At 36.7% G+C, this 21328-nt stretch overlaps 3 protein-coding genes and 1 pseudogene across 3 annotated transcripts; 1 reads left to right on the top strand and 3 right to left on the bottom strand.

Moving 5' to 3' along the window:
- Positions 1-385: 385 nt before the first annotated feature.
- Positions 386-3595, bottom strand: PAB7 (poly(A) binding protein 7). Its single transcript, XM_007027478.3, has 10 exons — positions 3394-3595; positions 2765-2883; positions 2473-2666; positions 2141-2400; positions 1939-2045; positions 1653-1842; positions 1225-1520; positions 974-1117; positions 683-886; positions 386-589 (listed from the first exon to the last, which is right to left on the bottom strand). Exons 1-10 carry the CDS (start codon positions 3593-3595, stop codon positions 392-394), a joined length of 1914 nt encoding a protein of 637 aa, XP_007027540.3. The 3' UTR covers positions 386-391.
- Positions 3596-4847: 1252 nt separating this feature from the next.
- Positions 4848-9893, bottom strand: LOC18598106 (Eukaryotic aspartyl protease family protein). The gene is made up of 10 exons (XM_018122187.2): positions 9476-9893; positions 8712-8841; positions 8363-8610; positions 7589-7816; positions 6612-6774; positions 6366-6439; positions 6110-6206; positions 5922-5985; positions 5551-5622; positions 4848-5441 (listed from the first exon to the last, which is right to left on the bottom strand). Exons 1-10 carry the CDS (start codon positions 9694-9696, stop codon positions 5275-5277), a joined length of 1464 nt encoding a protein of 487 aa, XP_017977676.2. The 5' UTR covers positions 9697-9893; the 3' UTR covers positions 4848-5274.
- Positions 9894-15684: 5791 nt separating this feature from the next.
- Positions 15685-19661, top strand: LOS4 (P-loop containing nucleoside triphosphate hydrolases superfamily protein). The gene is made up of 8 exons (XM_007027474.3): positions 15685-16005; positions 16104-16397; positions 16484-16711; positions 17688-17753; positions 18149-18553; positions 18630-18741; positions 19122-19207; positions 19309-19661. Exons 1-8 carry the CDS (start codon positions 15751-15753, stop codon positions 19369-19371), a joined length of 1509 nt encoding a protein of 502 aa, XP_007027536.3. The 5' UTR covers positions 15685-15750; the 3' UTR covers positions 19372-19661.
- Positions 19662-19990: 329 nt separating this feature from the next.
- LOC18598103 (protein PELOTA 1 pseudogene) lies at positions 19991-21221 on the bottom strand (annotated as a pseudogene).
- Between the last annotated feature and the right edge of the window lie 107 nt (positions 21222-21328).

The raw sequence follows: 21328 nt of genomic DNA, 5'->3' as shown, positions 1-21328 counted from the left end.
CCTCATGCATCATAGTGCATGTTGTTGTCTAAATTTTTGCATGCTAGGTTAATTCAGGTTTATGGAAGATGTAAATAGCCCACAGCTATACTGCCGGAAACGAACAAGTTCCACTACATAGCTTTAAAGAATGACCTGAAACATCACAATGAAAAAGCGACGTCTGTGGAAGATTTGTCCACCATGTAAAATTACAATAAGACTAATCTAATTAATTTATGGAGTAAAGATCAGCATAGTATAGGGTTTTTAAACCTCTGATGTAAAATAGTAGTTTGCATTGCATCTCTATAAGCAAAAAAATTGGCACCAAGACAACATCCTTTAACAATATCAATATCCCTATACTGTAATTGCAAACAAAAAAAAAAAAAGACAACTGCCATTTTTTTCAGTTAACTGCAACTTCAGCAGACAGGAAACTTGGATGAAGGGCATCTTGGCCAGACACTTTAGCATTTGAGAGCTTGAGAACCTCCACAGCTTCCTCCACTTTGGCACCCAAGGATTCTGGTGACTCTAGTAAAAGAAGCAGTTCAGAGTTGTCCATCTCTAAAAGCATCCCTGTGATCTTCGGAACCAGATCAGGCTGCAAAAAAAAAAAAAAAAAGAAAAAGAAAAAGTTAACTCTACATGTAGAAAAATCCTTAAATTTTATAACATGCTTTCGGACGCATATTACCTGGTGTTTCTGAACAAGGGGGTAGAGTCGTTCACCAAGAATTGTTTTTTGCTGCTCAGGGGAAGCGGCAGCAAGCATGCTACTCAGCGTCTCAGATCCTTGTGATACAGCTGCAACAGAATTGGAAGCAGCTGGTGGCACTCCCGAACCCCTGTTCACTTCTCGTCCACGACCATTTGGCACATATTTAGCTTGCCCAACCCGCTGCAATATATAGCTTGCAGGGATCAGAAAATTTGAAATATGGCTTGAACATGTCAAGAATAGAATCACGTTAAGAGAAAAACAAACCTGCTGGTTGCTTTGATCTTTCAAAGTAGTGCCCGATTGAGCAGGCTGTTGCAATTGGGGCACAGAGTAAGAACCACCCTGCAGAAGAGCATGCCCGTTCATCCTTGCCCGGTTTTGCCTAGTTTGTCTTGTAGCACTAGGAACCTATGGTACAAAAAATATATTAAGTAATGGAACAGTTGTAGTTTGAACCGCTAATGTACTAATTAATATGATGTTGCTGGAATGAAATGAGCAGAATAAATAAATACCATGGGCAGTGATGATGGTTGAAAGGCTGGTCTGGTTGGAGGTGTGAAGGCATTAGCCCTCCACCCTGCCCTCAAACCTAAAGGTTGGTACATCATCCCCGGCCGAGGAGGTACTGGTGAAACAACGCCAGGTGAAGCTGTGTAATAGAGTGGAGGATATCCTCCGGGGAGAACAGCTGTGGAAGGCCCTGCTAATCCTGCCGTACGCTGCGCATAATGAAGTTGCAAGTGTGCTTGTCTATCCTCCTTCCTTTGGGCAATAGCTACATACAACGGCTTGCGGTGAAACATATGTCCTATAAGATATACAAGGATGAGATCTTTGACAACTTCAATGAGAAGGCGTGACTAATTAACTTGAGATGCAAACTGGATGATAGCCATTAAAGGTAGCACAATCCTTTTTCTTTTTCACTTCATTAACTTACCATGAAATGTGCTAACTGCTTTAGTGGCCTCCTCAGGGGTAGAGAAACAGACAAATCCAAACCCCTTGCTTATTCCTTTGTCATCTCGCATAAGTTTTGAAGAAGTAATTGTACCACACTGACTGAAATGTTCTTTTAGCTCTTCATCAGTCACATCATCATCAATATTCTTGACATAAACATTTGAAGCCTGCAATTTGAGCAAAGATATAGTACAATGATAATAAATAACAAAAAAGCATAAGCATGTGAATTGCATCAGGTAGAGAAATGAGTGCAGGATTACTTTATATTTCATGACCTGCGCCTTCCGTTTTTCCTCAAACTGACGACGCAATATTTGCTCGCGTTCTGCTTTCTTCTGTGCCCTTGCTACATATAGAACCTTTGAGCCTAATCAATACAACCATAGATCAAAACAAGAGAGGTGTATCAGTCAGTTGTTCCCAGCAGTTAAGGACAAAATAGAAAAGAGTAACAAAACCTACCAAGTTGTGATCCATTCATCGCTTCCATTGCCCGCTTGGCATCATCTGGACTCTCAAAGTTGACAAATCCAAAACCTCTTGAGGAACCATTTTCATCCTTTGCGACAAACAGGCTAGCAATTTCCCCAAACTTAGAAAATTTATCTTGCAAAAGCTCTTCTGTGATATCTGCATCCAAATTCTTCATATACAAATTTGTGTATTTGACATCAGGACTTAGCATTACCCGATCACTCTTTTTCATAAATTTCCCAACATATCTGCACCACAAAATATGTAATAATTACAACACAGAGACAAAATGCTAACAAAAAAAAGAAAATAGTCCTTACATCTGTTTATCACCCAAAGTGGAGCCATTAAGCTTCTCAATAGCATCATTTGCCGATTCCTCTAACTCAAATTGAACAAAGCCATACCCCTTACTCTTCCCATCCTCAAATGTGGCAACTTTGCAAGATATTACATTCCCAAACATGCGAAATAACTCTTGCAGTCCCACATTATCAATCGTATCACTCAAATTCTGAAAAAAACAAACCAAATGCATATCATATTCAAGAGAAGAAAATGAAAATAGTAATTAATAATATTTGTCAATCTTAATTAACATCTGTTCAGTACCTTAACAAACACATTCCCCACTCCACTTTTCCTTGCATCAGCATCTCGAAGTGACCACATCACCCTTATCATCTTTCCATTCAGCAAACTGTGATTCTTTGCCTCAATAGCATGATGTGCTGGTCAACCCAAAAGCGGAAAATACATTTAGTTTAACCGAGAATTTACATATGAAATTAGAAACCACCAACTGAGAAACATCCTGTCGACATCCAATTAACTCTTCCTCCACAATCAGAGTGCTTATATAGGAGGGCATACAATAAACAGAATAAATGGAATATAAATGATAAAAAAAATAAAGAAAACAAGATTTTAACAGAATAAATCAATGAAATAAAATGTTTATCATTCCGGTGAGATCAGTAATACAAAGATGATGTCTGAACTAATAAAATAGGTGTAAATCTTGAACCTTCACGTTCGATAAATTTAATGAGTTTCTATTAAACAAGGACATCAATACAGATTTCGAAGTCGACCCGATAGCAAAATCGCAAAGATCAAACGTAATTGGCAATTGGAAAATGTATTTGGTTTAAACAAAAGCCAAAACTTATGTAAAGAAGATCATCAAATCTTGCAACAATAATAAAGAAAAAAAAGGGTTACTAAAATATTTGACGGACCATCCTGAGGAGATATGAAGTTGACATAGCCATAACAAAGAGACCTTCCTGTAGAAGAGTCCCTACAGACACGGACAGAGGCCAAGCTCTTGAACTCAGAGAAAGCGTCGAAGAGTTGGCCGTCAGAGACGTCAGGGTGCAAGTCCCCAACGTACAATGAAGCCGGCGACGCCGTCATCGTTACCGCCGATGGAACCGCCATTATTAATTATATAAGTCCCACTAGTGCAGATATTGATCACTTTTCCAACAGAAGAAAAAAACTGTTATACCCAACAAAACCGACAATGGCATGCAATGGCGTTTTGGGATTGTTCTAGAAAACAATAAAGGAAAGAAGCAGAGAGAGAAAAGTGGCGTTTCCTTTCGGTTTTATTTTGAGAGTGATTAATTTAGAAGGAGTTTGATTTTGCTTGAGAGAGAGAGAAAGAGGAATGAAAAGAGCAGAGAATTTTTTGCATGAACGCAAGGTGAGCTGGGGACGTTCAACTATAAGCAATGCAATCCGTTGCGTTATCCTACTCGCCTTCTTAGAGCGTTTCCACCGCTTCCCCATTTTCTCCAATATTTTATTATAAAAGAAAAACAAAAAAAATTTGAAAATCAGAACTTTTCGTTGATACAATAGTAGGAAGCGGAGACTGTACTCGGACAGGCGCGTGAGGAAATATTGGAAGCGGGTTTCTGTTTGTTAACACGTGCGAAAGAAAACTCCAAACGTAAAAGGTCAAAAAAGGGAAGAGACCTAAAACCAAAAGACTGCTTCAAACTTGGGGAAAAACGCTTTCTACAGTTCCCTCACCATGATTTTCCGGAACCTTTTACAGCCTCTATTTACCCAAACACCCCGCCTTCTTTCACGGACACGTGCCTTCTGTCCCATTTCTGTACCCCTTGTATTTTTATTAGTTTCTTTTCATTTTTTGAACATAAAAATAAAAAAAATATATTGGTATAGATATCTCATGTTTTTAATACTATCATAAGAATTGAAGTCAATCCATATTATATATCTTTTAATCACAATAACATTTACTCCTAACCAAAATATTTTTAAAAAATTAATTTTTTTTTATTTTTTTTTCAATGCAGATTTTATATGAAAAAATTAAACTAGATTTTTACGTTTGAAAGTGAAAATTGTGATAAATATTATCAGAGCTCACCCAATTATTCATGTGGACTCCCTCACAGGAAATATTAAGATCGAAATAAACCTAAACGTCTTACGAGTAAAAAAATCAATGTAATGAAAACGATGCATAATTGAATTGACATCGAGAAGAGATAAAATAGGCATTGAATTCAAAACATGTAAAGAGATACAAAGAGCGGAATTCCCGCTCTCCCTAAAACTTGCACAACATGATTAAAATCTGAACTGTGTGAAAGTGGAATGAGTCGAAAAGGTAGTAAACTCACTTCCATCAACAACATAAAGGCGCATTCGATGATTCTGGGCAATTATCAACATTTTTATATTACCAAACAAGCAATGATGTTTACAAAAATTGACTTGTAGCCTGGACGGACACCAAATGTTACTTCTTCTAAATGTTTACCTAAAACCAGATCAGAAAAATTGAGTACCCCTGTTCTGCTTCCAACTTCCAATGGCAACATATTACCCGTACAACAGAGATAATATACAAGTCCAGCAATGCTTGGCATGCGGGAAGGCCAAGTTATCCACCAGATGAGTAGAAGACCTCCTGCCCTCTTCACAAGCAATCCAAATCAGAGAAGAATCTTACACTGTGGAGATAACTGCCTTCGCTATCTCACTGAAAAGCACAAATGCCTTGCCGATCACCATAAATAAAGATCGGACAATCTACTCTATGTAGAACAAAGAATGAATTTTCAGACTTGAGGTTTAAGTTACAAAAATTGGAACTCCACAAACTCTAAGAGTTGCATTAGTAGAGTTATAAAACTCAAAGGTATAAGCTTGAATAGCATCTCTCTTGTTGAGCTACTCACGCTCAGCTGTCCTTCATTTATGAAGTCCTTACTGGAAGTAATAGAGACATTTACAGATAATGAACCTGACAAGTAGAAATTCAGAGACATGTAAGAAACACTGGGTCAAGTTGCTAATAAAGCACTAAATTGCGGGGAGAAAAGGCATTTAATATTATTCTTAATTGAACTTACAATCATAATTAGCCCATCCAATTCGTTGACGAGCGAGATCATAAACAAATATCTTATCTTTTAAGACAAGATCTGCAAAATGAATAAACCATAAAAACCTAACCATTCATCTTTAACAAAGTAAAGAAGTGGAACAAATACATGAAAAGGTAATTATTATAAATAGTGTAGTGCAAAATAGCAGGTGCAATTTGCTGAAATCCTCCATTCAAAAAGTCCCCTCAACTTTGAGGATTTATCAGTTCATGCAACACTCATTTCAAATTATGCTGCAGAGCAAAAAAAAAAAAAAAAAAACATATAACTGGGAGCTGAAGCAAAGTGTTTCTTGCTCCAAACTTTAATACATTCAAAGAAAACCAGTATCTAACCTCCTAAAATGGTTACTCCACCCTGAACCTTTTGGAAACCAATGCACCACATTGTAGCACCATCCTGCAACAACAAAGTGATCCACTACGCTTCATGCAACAGAATTTCCATTCACTGTGATCATTTCTACTTCATAACTTTGAGAGAAAGGTAGAATTAAACAGAGTACTTAGGTAGGACAACTTACATAGAAACCGGCATGTATAAGATACTCTTCTGGTTTTAATGTCATTGATGCACCACCAGCAAAATTTAGACTAACTGGGGGAAATATCTCATTTACACTGAACATAAAACAAATATTGATCTTATTTAGATTAAATGATACTAGGTGCAGAGAACAGATGAATAGGCGGATACCAAAAAAGCACAGGAAAACAAAAATCTCAGAAGATAAACACAACTATGAAACTACTACATGAAAAATAAAGCTAGAGAATTACCTGGTGGGGACTAGATAACATTGGTTTCCTTTATAAATGGTGGGAGTCACAGATGGTGAAACAGTAGCAGTTATCTGCCAATTTAAAATGCAAGTCAACTTCAGAACACATTAGTTGTAAGGTAGTACAATATAACTAAATATCTTATGCCTTCAGAGTGCAATCTCAAGAACAGATGTTTGTTTTCTATTTCACCACTTAACTTTAGTTTTCCTTAAGGCAAATTGAAAGAATATTCATACTTACAGCGCTAACAAATGGATCATATGCCTCTTGCACAAGGTATGCCAAAGTTGTTCCAGAGTCAACAATAGTACCACGATTATTTGATGTTGCAAAAACTGATGGATCAATTGCCAGAAACTGTCCATTGACAGCAATGCTCTGTAGAACTAAATTATAATGAGGCCTGAAAATTTTAAATAAGGAAATGGTCAAACTTGCTGCAAAATTGGTAGCCATATATTCCAAATGAAACTGAAAGAAGAAATGCTACACGAGCAAAGACTATGATGGTTCATGAATACATCAATTCACCAACAAAAGAAAAAAACTAAGCATGTTGACAACATCGACCTCGCCCCTTCAAAACCCTAAACTCCTTCCCATCCCCCTATCAAAAATCATATGAAAAAAATGATGTGTGATAGTAGTAAAACCAAGCTTTTGCAAGATTCAAGAGCAGCCTTGACTCCTGGAAAGAGTGGTAATATAAAGAACATGTACAGCTGTATCAAGTAATGCCTTCTCCATAATACCACATATTACAATCAGAGCATAGTTCAAGATGTCAAAAACAACCATTATAGAGCAAGAGGAATATCTGATTTCTAGAACCACTGTCAATGCAAATTGTCAGCAAGACCAATCTTTTTTTATGTTAACAAAATCCACCCAGCAAAACACTAATTGCTGGGAAAAATGAAGCATTAGTTATTGAAAATGAGGAATCACAACATCTGGGCCAAAAGCATGAGCACCAAACAAATGGCACAGGAAAGGGTGAGAAGGCCTGAAGGGCCACTGAGGCACCGGTAAATATGCTACTTTTTCTTTCGTTGACACAAAATATTACCCAGGTCCCCAGCACTTAACTAATAAGTGGAATAAATTCAAAGTGACCAACAGCATGTGACCCAATTAAAATGAGGGAATAAGGGAGACGTCAGAATATAAGCAGAATGGACAAAAACAACGAAAGTTATGCAAGAAAGAGGACATACTGTGATGGAACAAGTGGACTATAAACAATGCCGGGCTCCATAATCTCACCAAGAACCATTATACCCCCTCCACTGCCATCTCCTCTCAAACAATGTGAGAAAACTCTAGGTGTTATACCATGGGATGATAATTGTGATATAACAGACAGATCACCTCGGCCAAAGCCAAATATCCCATCCACAGCTTTATCTGTTTTAGTTAAGTCGCCAGACTGATATGTGCTGCACCTGTTTACACACCGTGTCCATAGGGGAATAAGTCTTAAATAACAAAGAAGATTGAGAATAACATAAAGCAAACAGCCATTAAGACTGTTATTTGATGCAAGACATAGTCAAAGGAGAAATAACATGCAAAATTGCTTTGTTGCATATGGAAGATACTATATGTGACTTCCTTTTACATGAACAAGTTTACATTCCCTCCTCTATGGTCAAATCAAAGTGCACCAGCAGAACTCAACATCAATCTCACTTCAAGCTCATTCCACATGCTCAATTACGTATGATTGTATTAAATCCAATCCATTGTGATGACATTTAAACATTTTTATTTTATAGTCCATCATTGTATATAAAGATCACACCAGACATATACCGATTGATAACCATATAAACCTTATCTCACAAGAAGAATTCCATAAAAGACTAAGCTGGTCAGGCTTTTTCTTTTTTTTCTTTTTTTTTTTTTCATTGGTTTCATTTATCTTAATGGTTCTTTCCAATCCTATATTTTAGCAGACAGCCAACCTCTATTGAGTTATTGAAGCTCACCCAAACATGATGACAGCCGAAGAGTTAGCAATCAAAGACTGTCCCAGAACAGCATCAAAATACAACATATCAGACACATAATAACCTGATGTCCCACTTCCATCTCCATACTGAAAGGAGTAACTGCATTGATTGCTCTGAGAACACTGAGTTGCAGTAGTTTGAAATTCTGAAGAACACATTGGATCTGAACAAGAAACTAGCCTAGCAGATGATGAACTAGCCGTGTCAAATAAACTGAGCTGAATCTGTACAATGCAGGGCATTACAAGTTAGCAATTACATTTTCAATTGTCATTTTCATTGCAAAACTTATCAAATTATTAAAGTAAAGGGAAGGGGGTTTTACTCCGAGTCCACTGGATTGAGGACAATTAGGGCAGGAGCTGCAGGTGACCCATAATATGTCACTTCCAGTGTCTATCTGCACATTAAATTCTCTAGGAGGAGATCCAAGTTTCACCTTTGTAAAATAAAGCCTAAACCCAAAAAAAAAAAAAAAACACAAAGAATTAAAGAACAAAATCAATGCCACTATCAATTTTATATCCCAACACATTATCAATTTCATTTCGATGCTAAAGAAAGCGTGGAAAAACAAAAAGAACTCAAGAGAACAAAAACAAAATTGAATGACAAGAACACTAACGATACAAATAAACGAAAGTAAAATGAAGACAAGATTTCATCTTTGGATAAACCCAAAATTTTTTTTTTAAAAAAAAGTGTTCTCTTTCCTTTTTTTAAATCAGCCTTCATTATCTTCCACCTTTTCAGCGGTCAAAAGAAGCGTTAAGATGAAGCAGAAAACAAGGTAAATAATTAAACGCAATATTCGCCAAATAATAGCAAAAAAAAAAAACTTCATCGATAAATAAGGAACGTAAAATTTACCCATTTCCATACTACACAAGTTCACCAAAGAAAATCCATCAAAGAGCATAAACTAGAAATTCAGATTAAAGGAGAAAAAGAAAAACTTGTCTAAAAAAGACCAGCGTAAATTCACCAACAAGAAAATAACAAAACCCATTAATGCAAAACCAAAAAAAAACCTCAGAATCTTTAAAAAAAAAAAAGAAATAAAGAAACAAAGGGGTAAGCTAAAATTACCCGACGAGGTAGGGATCGGAGGAGCCTTGAACAGAGAAGTCCACGACACCACCAACGAGACCCTGCAAGATTCGGGAGTGTCTGAGTTGGTCACGAGCTACGAGATGACTCAACTCAACTCTCTTGTTCAAAGGAAAAGCTCTCTCCAGTGGGATAACATCACAGTAAACCACCGACAAGACTGCTAAAATCCCCAAGATCAGCAGACCCAAAGCCCGCATTTTCCAGAGGCTTTGAGAAAATTGAAAAAGAAATGAGAGTTTCTTCTTTATAAAGAGATATCGAAATAAAAAGATCGATCCTGTTTGGTTCTCTGCATTGAGAAAAAAAAAAAAAAGAGAGGAAGCAAAGGAAAAGAAAAGAAAACGACAGTGTGAAGAGACAGGGAGAGTGATCAACGGGAGATTTTTCAAAAAAAAAAAGAAAGGAGAAACGGATTAAATTGATTAATTATGAGCTACGTAGGGGGATTAAGGGGAAATAATATCGGTGGCAACAGAAAGGATGTGGAAAGACGAAACTGTCCTTCATTTATTAGGGACAAGGAATTCAGTTGGCAATCATTTGGCGGTAAAATTCTTGGTAGTTGGCATGCTATTTTGAGTACATCAATTGATTCACTTTTTTTTTTCATGAAATTTTATGTAATTCCACTTTTAAATTTATATTTTGATATTAGGGGAATTTGCCTAGAAGTTTGGTTTCGACAATATTGGTATGGAAAGAAAGCATGTGCTGTTGGATAATAGGAAAATGCCACGAAGAGGAGAAGAAAAGTTATAAAGTTTACCTAAAGTCATCAAAGGGTACAAATTTAAAGATATTGATTGATTTTTTCTTAAGTTTTTATTTGACCAAATCTTTGTTAAAAGAAAAAAAAATCTTATTAAGTCGATGCTTTTGATGAACAACAATAATAAGGAATATAGGTTTATGGTATGCTGATTTAACTAGTTTGGTATTTAAGAAGATAATTAAGACAAGTGTAATTAAAATTATTGAATCAAGATTTAATAATTAACTATGAGGGTATGTTTTGGGCAATGCAACAATTTAAGTTTGTAATTAAAAAAAAAAGGGTACAAAGGTTGTACTTGAATGCCTTTAGGGATGAAATTAAAATATAAGAATGGTTAAAAACAAATACAAAAATAGTAGCCGTAAGGCACACTGCAAGGTAGTAATATTATCCACATTTAAAGAGCGTACGGTGAGTATTAGCACGCCTGACTTGACCAAAGAGGCGAAAGAGGAGCATCGGCACGACACGGCACGAGTAGCCGTGGCGACCAGAGTTCTGACGCTTCGATTGTATTTGTGCTACATTTGGGACCCCACTATCTTTCAAAGGGAAATATTACAGTAATGTGCTACATTTAATGAGAAATAATAAAAGCTTTGGAATTAAAAGCTTCAATTTTTCACATTCCAAGCTTTGGAATTTATATAGATATAACATTAAGGTTAAAGGCATTGTTTTCGCCATTGTTATTTTCTGCTTGTCAAAGAAAGATATGGGGAGCGTTAATCCATTAAGCAGCCGATCGAGCCAATGCTTACTGACTCGAAGCGCAAAGTGGCAGCTGGACACATCCCTCTTAGCAGTAAGGGGTATCTTGACAGCTAAATGGGCACTTTCCAACTGTGCTTCGACTTGCATGGGCACTTTCCGTGTTATTGAACAACGGGGCATGCGCTAAAGAAGGCTGAGAATGAACTTGAAACCCAGGTGGGAATTAAGGGATCGGCAAGTGGAGGAGTCGGACATAAAAAACCTCACCATGCAATTTGCAAGCCATTGTCAAGGAAGCATTGCGATTATGCCCAGCCGCGCCTCAGTCAGTACCGCAAGAAGCCATGGAGACTGTACGGTAGTGGACTTTCATGTTCCAGCGGGCACTCTCTCTGCCCAACATTTGGGAAAAGCCTTCAGGATTTGTGTTTGAGCGGTCCCTTAATGAACATGCCAAGTTTGATGTACCATTTGGTTCTGGTGAGAAGATGTGTCCAGCTGTTACTTTTTGAGCTTCGAGTCACTAAGCATTGGCTCGATCGGCTGCTTCATGGATTGACTCTCCCCTTATCTTTCTTTGCCAAGCAGAGAATAACAATGGCGAAAACAAAGCCTTAACCTTAATGTTATATCTATATATATTCCAAAGCTTGGAATATGAAATGTAATTAAGGAACAGCAAAAACACAAATTCTGATGGCTTTTCCCAAAAGTTGGGCAATGCTTAACGAGAAGGCGAGTGCCTGCTAGAACATTGAAGTCCGCTACTGTACAGTTGTCCATGGCTTATTGCGGTGCTGATAGAGACGCGGCTGGGCACAATCGCAATGCTTCCTTGACAATGGCTTGCCCTTTGGTGAGGTTTATTATTTCGGACTCCTCCACTTGCAGATCCTTTAATTCCTACCCGGGTTTCAAGTTCATCCTCAGCCTTCTTTAGGCCCGCTGTTCAATAGCAAGTAAAGTGCCCATGTAAGTCTAAGCACAGTGGTACTGTCATTGCCACCTAAGACAAGACTTTGATAATAATGGCAAAAACAAACCCTTGGCCCTGTTCTTGCTTGGACTTTGATATGTCCTTGCATTGGATTTCCTGAGATGTTTTAAGGTTAGAAGGTTTGGGGTTTGTATTTAGCGCGTAATCAATTAGGGTTTTGCTAATTAAACTTTCAGAAAAGCTTATTATGAGTTTAGAACTCAATGTTTTCATCCTATTAAGTAAGCATATATATATATTTGTGTTGTTTTGAGAAGAAAATAATGCACACATATTTAAATTTTATGGCCACAATGATCAAATTGAACACTCAACTCAAAGACGTAAGGATAGCCATCAACTTTGATGGGGACATTCAATTATTAAGAATGTTAAATCAGAGAAGTTTACAGAGCAAGCTTTGAACCTCAGATTAAATGAGGGATTCTCTCTCGCTGACAGAATTGGAGATTGCTTTCATCCATCCTTTTTTTAAACTTAGTAAATTGGATCACATCGATTTAATTATCACCATTTACACTTAAATAAACTAATTAGACATATATATATATATAAATTATTGGAGCATATGATATCATTAGTTTAGTAGTTTTAAGCTAAAATAAAATTGATAAGAAAAGTAATGTTTTATATGGAGGGTCGGGGCCAAAATCATAATGCATGCTATAGGTTGCACTGCATGAACTAAAAGCTTCAAAAATTGGAGTGGTCCAGTCGGCAAAATTCACGTGGTTATAGATAGAAAAGATCAGTAGGAAGAACAAAGGCAACAATTAGCATGATTAGAAGTTTGAGGACCAGACCATTTAGAAAGTTGTTCAAAAAGTAAATAATTTTCCATGGTTTTTGCCTTTGTGTGGCAGTCCAACAGCTACAAATTGTTATTTGTAATTAGTCATTTTCAATGAACAGGCACAGCCTGGCATATATTTACAGAAGTTGGATATCCGATTGAGACCAGACATGGATTTTCAGCCATTATTAAAGGGCAGCCATGAAGCAAACCACTAATTATCATTTGATTGGTAGTAGTTGATGACTTGGATGTCTTTCTTCTTGCTTCATTGGTTAACATTAAGCATCATTGGGAATCTTAAGCTTCCTGTTTTGAAGTGTAACCTACTCAAAAGAAACCCCCCGTGGCTATGGTCAATCATTTATGATAGAATTCCCTCCAAATTTTCTTTAATAAAGTGGCACATCAACCACGTTTCCTTTAAAAAAAAAGGGATTGCTTTTCTTGTTGACAAACCCTTTTACTGGGGGGGGAACGCTATTCTTTTATTGGGATGCTGATGCTTATCTGCTTTATTTTGCTAAAGGTGTGCTTCTTGTTTATAGAAACCATGGAATGAATCCAGCTCGAATTTGAGAAGCGGGCTTCTTTACGTCTTTTAGAGGGTACACACATTTGGAAATCGATCACGATCATCACATTCTACCATCTTAAACATCTAAAAGGATGTATTAATTAATTTAAAGAAAGAATAGAATCAGATATATACCTTTGTACAAGTTTACTTCTTTCCACTGAGGAAAAGATCAGAATGTGACAATTTATTCAAACCAAACTGAAGGGTGAACAAAATAGTATTGAGTTGGAGGGTTTATCATTTTCCCTGTGTTTTTTAAAGTTGAAAAATGATGAAGGATTGAAGGTGGAGGTAGTTGTCATTCCCAAGCTGATTTTCCCTAAGGTCTTCTCCATAGGGAGCACAAGTACAACTAGAAAAGGAGAATAGTGGAGTGATCCAGACAGCAAGATTCGGGTTTTGAGATTGAAAATAGATATAAATAGCCAGAAAAAACTAGAAGGGGACAAAGGAAATAATTAGCATGATCAGAAGCAGGTAAAATTCTCATATATATATATATAAAGTCAATAATTTCCATGGTTAATTTGTGGCAGGCTGGCAGTCCAAAAGCAGGTGCAATGTTTTGATTCATTAGGCACACAGCCTGGCATATAACTACAGAAATTGGATTTTGGATTGAGACATATATGTGCCATGGGTTTTCTGGCCATTGTATATTGAAAAGGGCAGCCATGAAAAAGTGGATAGAAATCATCATTAGAAGCAAACTCATTTAATTTCTTAATTTGGATCTTTCTTCTTGTTTCATTAGCTAGCAATATTGGAAAATATTTGGCTCTATTCTTTGAAGTATAACTCACTCAAAAGAATACCCTTCATGGTCAATTGTTTAGCTCAAGGATCACACAGAAAATCCCACAATGGATCATTTTTAGCAAACCAAACTCTTTAATATATAAAAAGTTGAAGATCAACCCTCAATTTCATAAGATTGCTTTTCTTGCTGACAAATCGACTTTGTTTCTTTTTATTGAACCTTGATGCTTATCCCTCTCTCTCCTTCTTTATCTATTCAAAGCAGCCTTGTAGTTCACAAAAACCATGAATCAATCCAGCTCAAATTTGGGAATAAGAGGTCTTCTTCACGGAAAATATAGTTATCTATTTTGAGGTTTGTTGATTGAGGAGATTAAAACTAATAGAAATGCTAAGTAAGTTTATGAAATTTCAGTAACTTAGTAACTGTTGTTTCAATAACTTGATGCCAATGAAATTATTAGAATTAGAAGCTCACTGAAAAGCATTTGTATGGCTAATAAATAACAAAACAGTGTTATATACTAAAAGAACAAGCATTTGTGAAAATGATAAAACCTTTTCACAAAGGAGTTATATGCCACATATATAGATATAAAGATTTATTCAAATTATTGTTAGGAAAGGAAGAAAAATTATATGACAGCCAAATTTTCTTGATTTTCACAGTGGGTGAAGTAAAGTCTTCATTAAGAATTGAAAAGGAATTCTTGGTGGGAAATTTGTTCGAGTTGGATACTTGATATCCTATCCTTGCTAACTTGGATTGAATTGTATCATTTTAAATTAAAGTATTAATTAATTTTGGGTGCTTTAGATTCTACTTTTGTTAGTCAATAAAAGAAGTATTATCAAAACATTGATAGTAAAGTGAAGACATACTATGGCAAGAATGATGCCAAATTAAATGAACATCACATCCACTTACCTTCATGAAGATTTTATTGTAACCAAAGCAAAAAATGGGCATCATTGGGCCTTACAACCTTGATTGATCTGTTCATATAAATATAGATTAATGGAAGCTTGGGCCCTACGCACTTTAGAAAGTGTCCAGTAGTCTGAAATGGGCCGACTAGCTACGCAAACAGATGTGAAGGCCCAATTAATGTTCATTGAGTAAAAAAAAAAACCAAAGAAATTATTTTTTTAAATTTTAATTTATATTTTTAAAATTTTTTCATCAACTTTACATTTTAATTTATATAGTTTTATTTTATTTTCATCAATTCTCAATAATTTTATACAGTTTAATTATGCAAAAAGTAAACAAACTTCATACAACATACTAATATGTAACTATCTTGAAAGTTGAAGCACAATAATATTATTTTAATTTTTTCTCTCTCAAAAATCATATGAGAACTTCAATTTTTTCCCATTTTTTGAATATTAAAATAAATAAGGTAAATAAGATTAAATTGTTTACCCTTGGAATAAAAAGGAACATTAACTGTAAATTTTTCCCATTAATCTCGCGGTTGTTTAAAAGCAGAAAAGAAAATTACTGCGTCAGTATTAAGCTAAAGCTAAACCCAAAGTCGGTTAAACGGTCCCCCGTACCACTATATAAACTCTTCTCCTCTCTGTAATCCACCCAAAAAGCCTGATTTACCTTTTGTGCCCTTACTTCATGGCTGACACCGCCACCCCCACCTCCACCGCCGCCGCCGCCGCCGAAGTGCCGCCACCACAAGAGGCCAAAAAAGCCACTGAAGCACCAAAAAGATGGGCCGATGTAGAAGACGACCCTCCGGAGGAATCGAGCGCATCCTTAGCATCGGAAGAAAAAGGCGCGCCGGAACTCGACGTGGAAAACCTAGCAATCGACGAGAACAGAAAAATCAACAAATTCCTCGACGAACCCGAAGACTCCAACATCAAAGCCGTATAAATCCCTGAATCTAAACATTTTTCAGCTTTTTTCTTAAATATTTGAACTGAATTTTAGGGTTTTGACTTTTGAAATTTGTTTGATTTTTCTAGGTTACACCATGGGATACACCGTACACGTCAGCGTCTACATTTGAGGAATTGAAATTATCACCAGAATTATTGAAAGGATTATATGTTGAGATGAAATTTGAAAAGCCTAGTAAAATTCAAGCTATTAGTTTACCAATGATTTTAACTCCCCCTTATATGGATTTAATTGCTCAAGCTCATAATGGTTCTGGAAAAACTACTTGCTTTACGCTTGGAATGCTATCCCGTGTCGATCCGAATTTAAAAGCTCCTCAAGCACTTTGCATTTGCCCCACTCGAGAATTGGCTATTCAGGTTAAATTTTTGGATTTTCGAGTTTATTGAGGTTTTAATGAAATTGGGGTTTTGGTTTTGAAGATAAAATTTGGTCTTCTTTGCAGAATTTGGAAGTGCTTAGGAAGATGGGGAAGCATACTGGGATAACTTCAGAATGTGCCATTCCAATGGATAGTAGTAATTATTTACCGATTAATAAACGGCCACCAATTACAGCTCAAGTAGTTATTGGTACTCCTGGCACTATTAAGAAGTGGATGTCCGCGAAGAAATTGGGTGTGAGTTGTGTGAAGATTCTCGTGTTTGATGAGGCGGATCATATGCTGGCTGAGGTAACCTTTGTTTTGCTTGTTTGCACGTTAGGATGTTGATGGAATCTAGAATTTATAATGCTCTCGTTCTCAGTATTAGAAAAAGGGAGGAAAAAAGGAACTTATGGTCACTTTGCTTTGTTGCAATTTAGAAATTTTGTTAATGCTGCTTCTGTGATTCTTGTTCTGGAATGTGTTGGAACCTAACTTGTCTATGCATGATTCTTGATTACGTTAGTTTTGCTGGGTGTGAGCTGTATAGATAGAGAGATCTTGCATTATTCAATAAATTCCTATTTATTTATGGTCGAGAAAATGTTTTATAGTTTTAGTCTTGACGATAACGAAGTTGACCATAAAGTTTTAATTATAATAATTAGAAATTGAGAAGGCATCTTGCAGCTTATCTTTCTAGTGGTATGTAGTATTTATAGCTGCCTCAGCAATATTTTAGTTTGCATCTTTCAGAACTGATTTTTGAACATCCAATATGTAACTTTTTGGATATTAGGAGAAGTGTCTAGAATTTTTACTATATTTCTTTGTCTGTTATTCAGTTTATTGGAATGTCATTACTTATGAGCATGGTTGTCAGAGTTGCTTCGGTAGGTTTTTGAGGCACAGTTATACAGGATGCCCTAAGCATGATGACAATAATAGGGTTCAGATAAGAATGAGGAGGGGTGACAAAGGATTTATATTTCTCAAATGGTAGGATTGATGTGCCATTAAGTGATTTTGTTTCTGATTTGCTGCCTAGCATTCCAAGGATCTTTGTTTATCATATTCATTAAATTCTCTGTTTTGGGATGTGTGTTTAGGAGAGGAGCATTGAGGAGGGTTAGAATGGCTTTGTTTGTAGACCATTTATTTTGGAATGATACACTGTTTTAATTATGTAGTGCTACCATATGATCTAACTGTTTGAGTAAATTTCATGCTTAGAGGAATGTGTTGTTGATCATTGATATGCTCATGTACATTTCTTTGCCTGCAGGATGGATTTAAGGATGACTCCTTAAGAATAATGAGGGATATTGAAAGGATCAGTTCTAATTGCCAGGTTTGTTTAAAAGATTTGATGTAAATGTAATTTTTATCTATGATGTGGTGTCTCAACCTTTCTCTACATACTATCTCAACTTTTCTTTATCTTGAGATTGTTGGAAAGATGTACCTTAAAGTACTTGATCAAAATGGATTAATCAGGTGCCTAATAAAATTGGAAAATGAAATGAAATGAAATTGGTGGTCCATGCTATTGTTTTTGAAGAATGCCTATGCATTGACATTGCTGACATCTTGAGTCTGATGGGCTTGAATATGTACTTTATTGTTTACAAGGGCTAGTCTATGTGGGTATAGTTAGAAAGCATGCTTATCATCGTAAAGTTAGTTTCTTACCTTGTGTTGGAGAACAATGGCTGACTTAATGCTTGGTTTTGAATCAATTTCAAGGTTCTCCTGTTTTCTGCCACATTTAGTGAGACAGTCAAGAATTTTGTATCAAGGATAGTTAAGAGAGATCACAATCAACTATTTGTTAAGAAGGAAGAACTATCATTGGAGTCAGTGAAGCAGTACAAGGTGAATGTCCCAGATGAACTTTCCAAGGTTACGGTGATTAAAGAGAGAATTTTTGAATTTGGAGAGCGCCTGGGGCAGACAATAATATTTGTACGTACAAGGAATAGCGCAAGCATGTTGCATAAGTCACTTGTTGACCTTGGTTATGATGTTACCACAATTCAAGGTGCTCTGAAACAAGATGACCGAGACAAGATAGTCAAAGAGTTCAAAGATGGTTTGACTCAAGTCCTCATTTCAACTGACCTTCTTGCCCGGGGTTTTGACCAGCAACAGGTATCTCTTCCCCTTATTCCTCTGAGTTGCCTGGCTGTATACAAGCTGTGTCATCCTGACTTGTATCTTTCTGCAGGTTAATTTGGTCATCAATTATGATCTTCCTGTGAAGCATGACAATCGCACGGAGCCTGATTGTGAGGTTTACTTGCATAGAATCGGTAGGGCAGGGCGCTTTGGCCGCAAGGGTAGGTTTCTGAATCAAAATGTGATTATACTTGCAACTTGTTTAAAGGGTTAATACTGGCAATTGAATTCCATTTCATCTCTCATTAGAAGTGTTAATTACTGCTTCCTGATGCTTGATAAACCTGACTGGTAGCCAGATATGTAGTTCTCAAATGTTAAGCTTTTTCTTGATGTTCCAATGCTTTGATTTTTGTTAGACAACATGTGCATTTTGATGCCATTCAGTCGTTGTTTTATGTTATAACTTTTGTGTGTGTGTTATCAAGTTGGTTATAATATGAGGGTGAAGTGTTATTGATTCAAGCAGCAAACCAATTGCTGTATAATGAACATTTGTGGAAGAGCAAATTATTCAGATATATTTCTATTTGATTTGCAGGAGCTGTGTTCAACTTGCTCTGCGGTGATATGGACCGGATGATAATGTCCAAAATTGAAAATCATTTTGGCACCAAAATAGCAGAGGTAAGCCCTCTCCCTGGCTGTGGAGGTTCATATTTAGTCATTTTTCTTTTATGCCTATCAGTTTTTCATCTAATTACTTTCACATCTTATCATGGATGCAGGTGGCTGACTGGAGGAATGAGGAAGACTTTAAAGCTGCTCTCAGATCAGCTGGTTTATTGTAAACAAAGCTTCAGTCAAAACTGGATTGTGCTTTATTATGTTTTGCACTATACTGTTTTTGGCGAAACTAGCTGGTTTGATTTTGAGTAGTTGATGTCCTGTTTTATGAAGTTGCTATTCACAAAATATTTGAACTGAAAAGAAGAAGGAAACCCATCATTGGTGGTCTTTTTATTGGAAGCTAAGTGGGAGAATGTTGAGTTCATTGTGTAGTTTTATCTCGAAACTAAACTTTGTAATTGTTAATGGATTATTAGATTAGTGAAGTTTATACTACGGTTGAAGAAAGTAATCGGCGAATCCAAAATGCTAAAGCCAAGGGCCCAGGCTCTCTAAACCGAGGGCCTTTGCATCTATGCTGTGACGATGCTTCATGCCTAACCTTAATTTTCTTATTCCATAGAAAGACCCAATCTATGGGTTGTAAGCTCGCGAGTGCACTAAATGACATGAAAGAAATAGAATTTAAGAATTCGTGAGGAAGCTGACGTTATGATAAGAATGATTTTTTTAATATTAATTTATGTATTGAATTTATGAAAAATTAATAAATATTGAGTTCCTAAGGTATTGCCATTAGCTCAGGTCAAAATAAGAAATCTCAAATTTCCCAAAAGAAAAAGAAAAAAAATTGCCAACTGAATGAAATAATTAAAACAAGAAACATATGGTAAATGAATCCTATCAAAGTACAAGTTCATCAAGTTGAGGCAATGGAAACCTCAGAATGGCGGCAATACCGGTCAACTGCGCCAACTGCTCTCCTGAAACATGCATAGACGAGAACAGAAACGCTTTCCCTCCTGCTTTCTTCACAGATTTCACCAACTCCATGTACTTTTTCCTCAATGCAATCTCTTTATTCCTAAGCAACTCATCCATAATCAAAAGGGTCTCAATGGCCATCATCTCCTGTGCAGTTTCCACGCTCCGTGGCCCATAACATGCACGATCCGAATCAGTCAATAACAAGTCCGAAAACTGCTTGTAAGCCCTGATTTCCATCACGGCTTTCGTATCTTTAATCAATCCCATCACTTCGTTGTCATGCAAAACCTCCTTCAAACTATTCTTGTTCCCTATATTTACCATTACAAATCGTGACTTGTTTTCTTCGACCCGTTTCATCTTCAATCTTTGTGCTTCCTGGAACAAATAACCTCGAAACTCTTCTTTTGTAGAATCCGGGCTTCCTAACACAACACAACGAACGGTGTTGAAATCCACATGCTTTACAAAAGCCTGAAAAACCTTTTCAAAAAACTTGTTTGAGGCGGTCTTATTGTTGGTTTTTGAAGCCTCAACCTTTGCAAGGGTTGTGACCTTGTGTCCAATCAGAAACACTTGAGCCGACCATTGTTGAAAGAGCACCACGGCTAGGTCGGCTCCTGATGCTTTTTCAGAACCTTCATGCAAAGTGTCAATGGCATCCGAGTCCCAGTGTTTCTTTGAAAGATCAAACTCTTTGTTCATCTCAATCTCCAGGGTATGGTACGCACCGTACGCCATGAGTTCATTGGCCACGAGGTTCCTACCCCGCACGCGCACTTTGGACGAGTCTTTCTCATAATCAACGTCCGTGATTCTGATTTCGAGTTTGGTTTTGACACGAGTTGAGTCCTTCCTCTTGCCATTGGCAGAGCTTTTGTTGTGAATAACTTTCCTGGTGGTGTCGGCGACGATTGTGTCACCCTTGGCAAAAAGGTTGTAGGCAAGCCATAGATCGTCTTCTTCTTCCAGGATGATCTTCACTGATCCTGGTTGGTTAAGAGCGAGATTCTGTTGAAGAATCTTCATCTATTCTTTTTGGTTGTCCTTCTGAATCTGGTTTTCTAGATTTTCGTAAAGCTAATGGAGGAGAGTGCGCGCATGCGGTTTCTGATTTATCAAGACTTTCGGTACTTAAATAAGGGGGGCTTCGAGTTAAGGCAAGTCTTATATATGGGCGGTGCAGGTAAC

The sequence above is a fragment of the Theobroma cacao genome, chromosome 5 (assembly GCF_053813885.1).
Source record: "Theobroma cacao isolate CCN51 chromosome 5, ASM5381388v1, whole genome shotgun sequence".
Lineage (NCBI taxonomy): Eukaryota > Viridiplantae > Streptophyta > Magnoliopsida > Malvales > Malvaceae > Theobroma > Theobroma cacao.
Note: the sequence above shows the minus strand (reverse complement) of the source record. Positions and strands in the feature narration are given on the sequence as shown.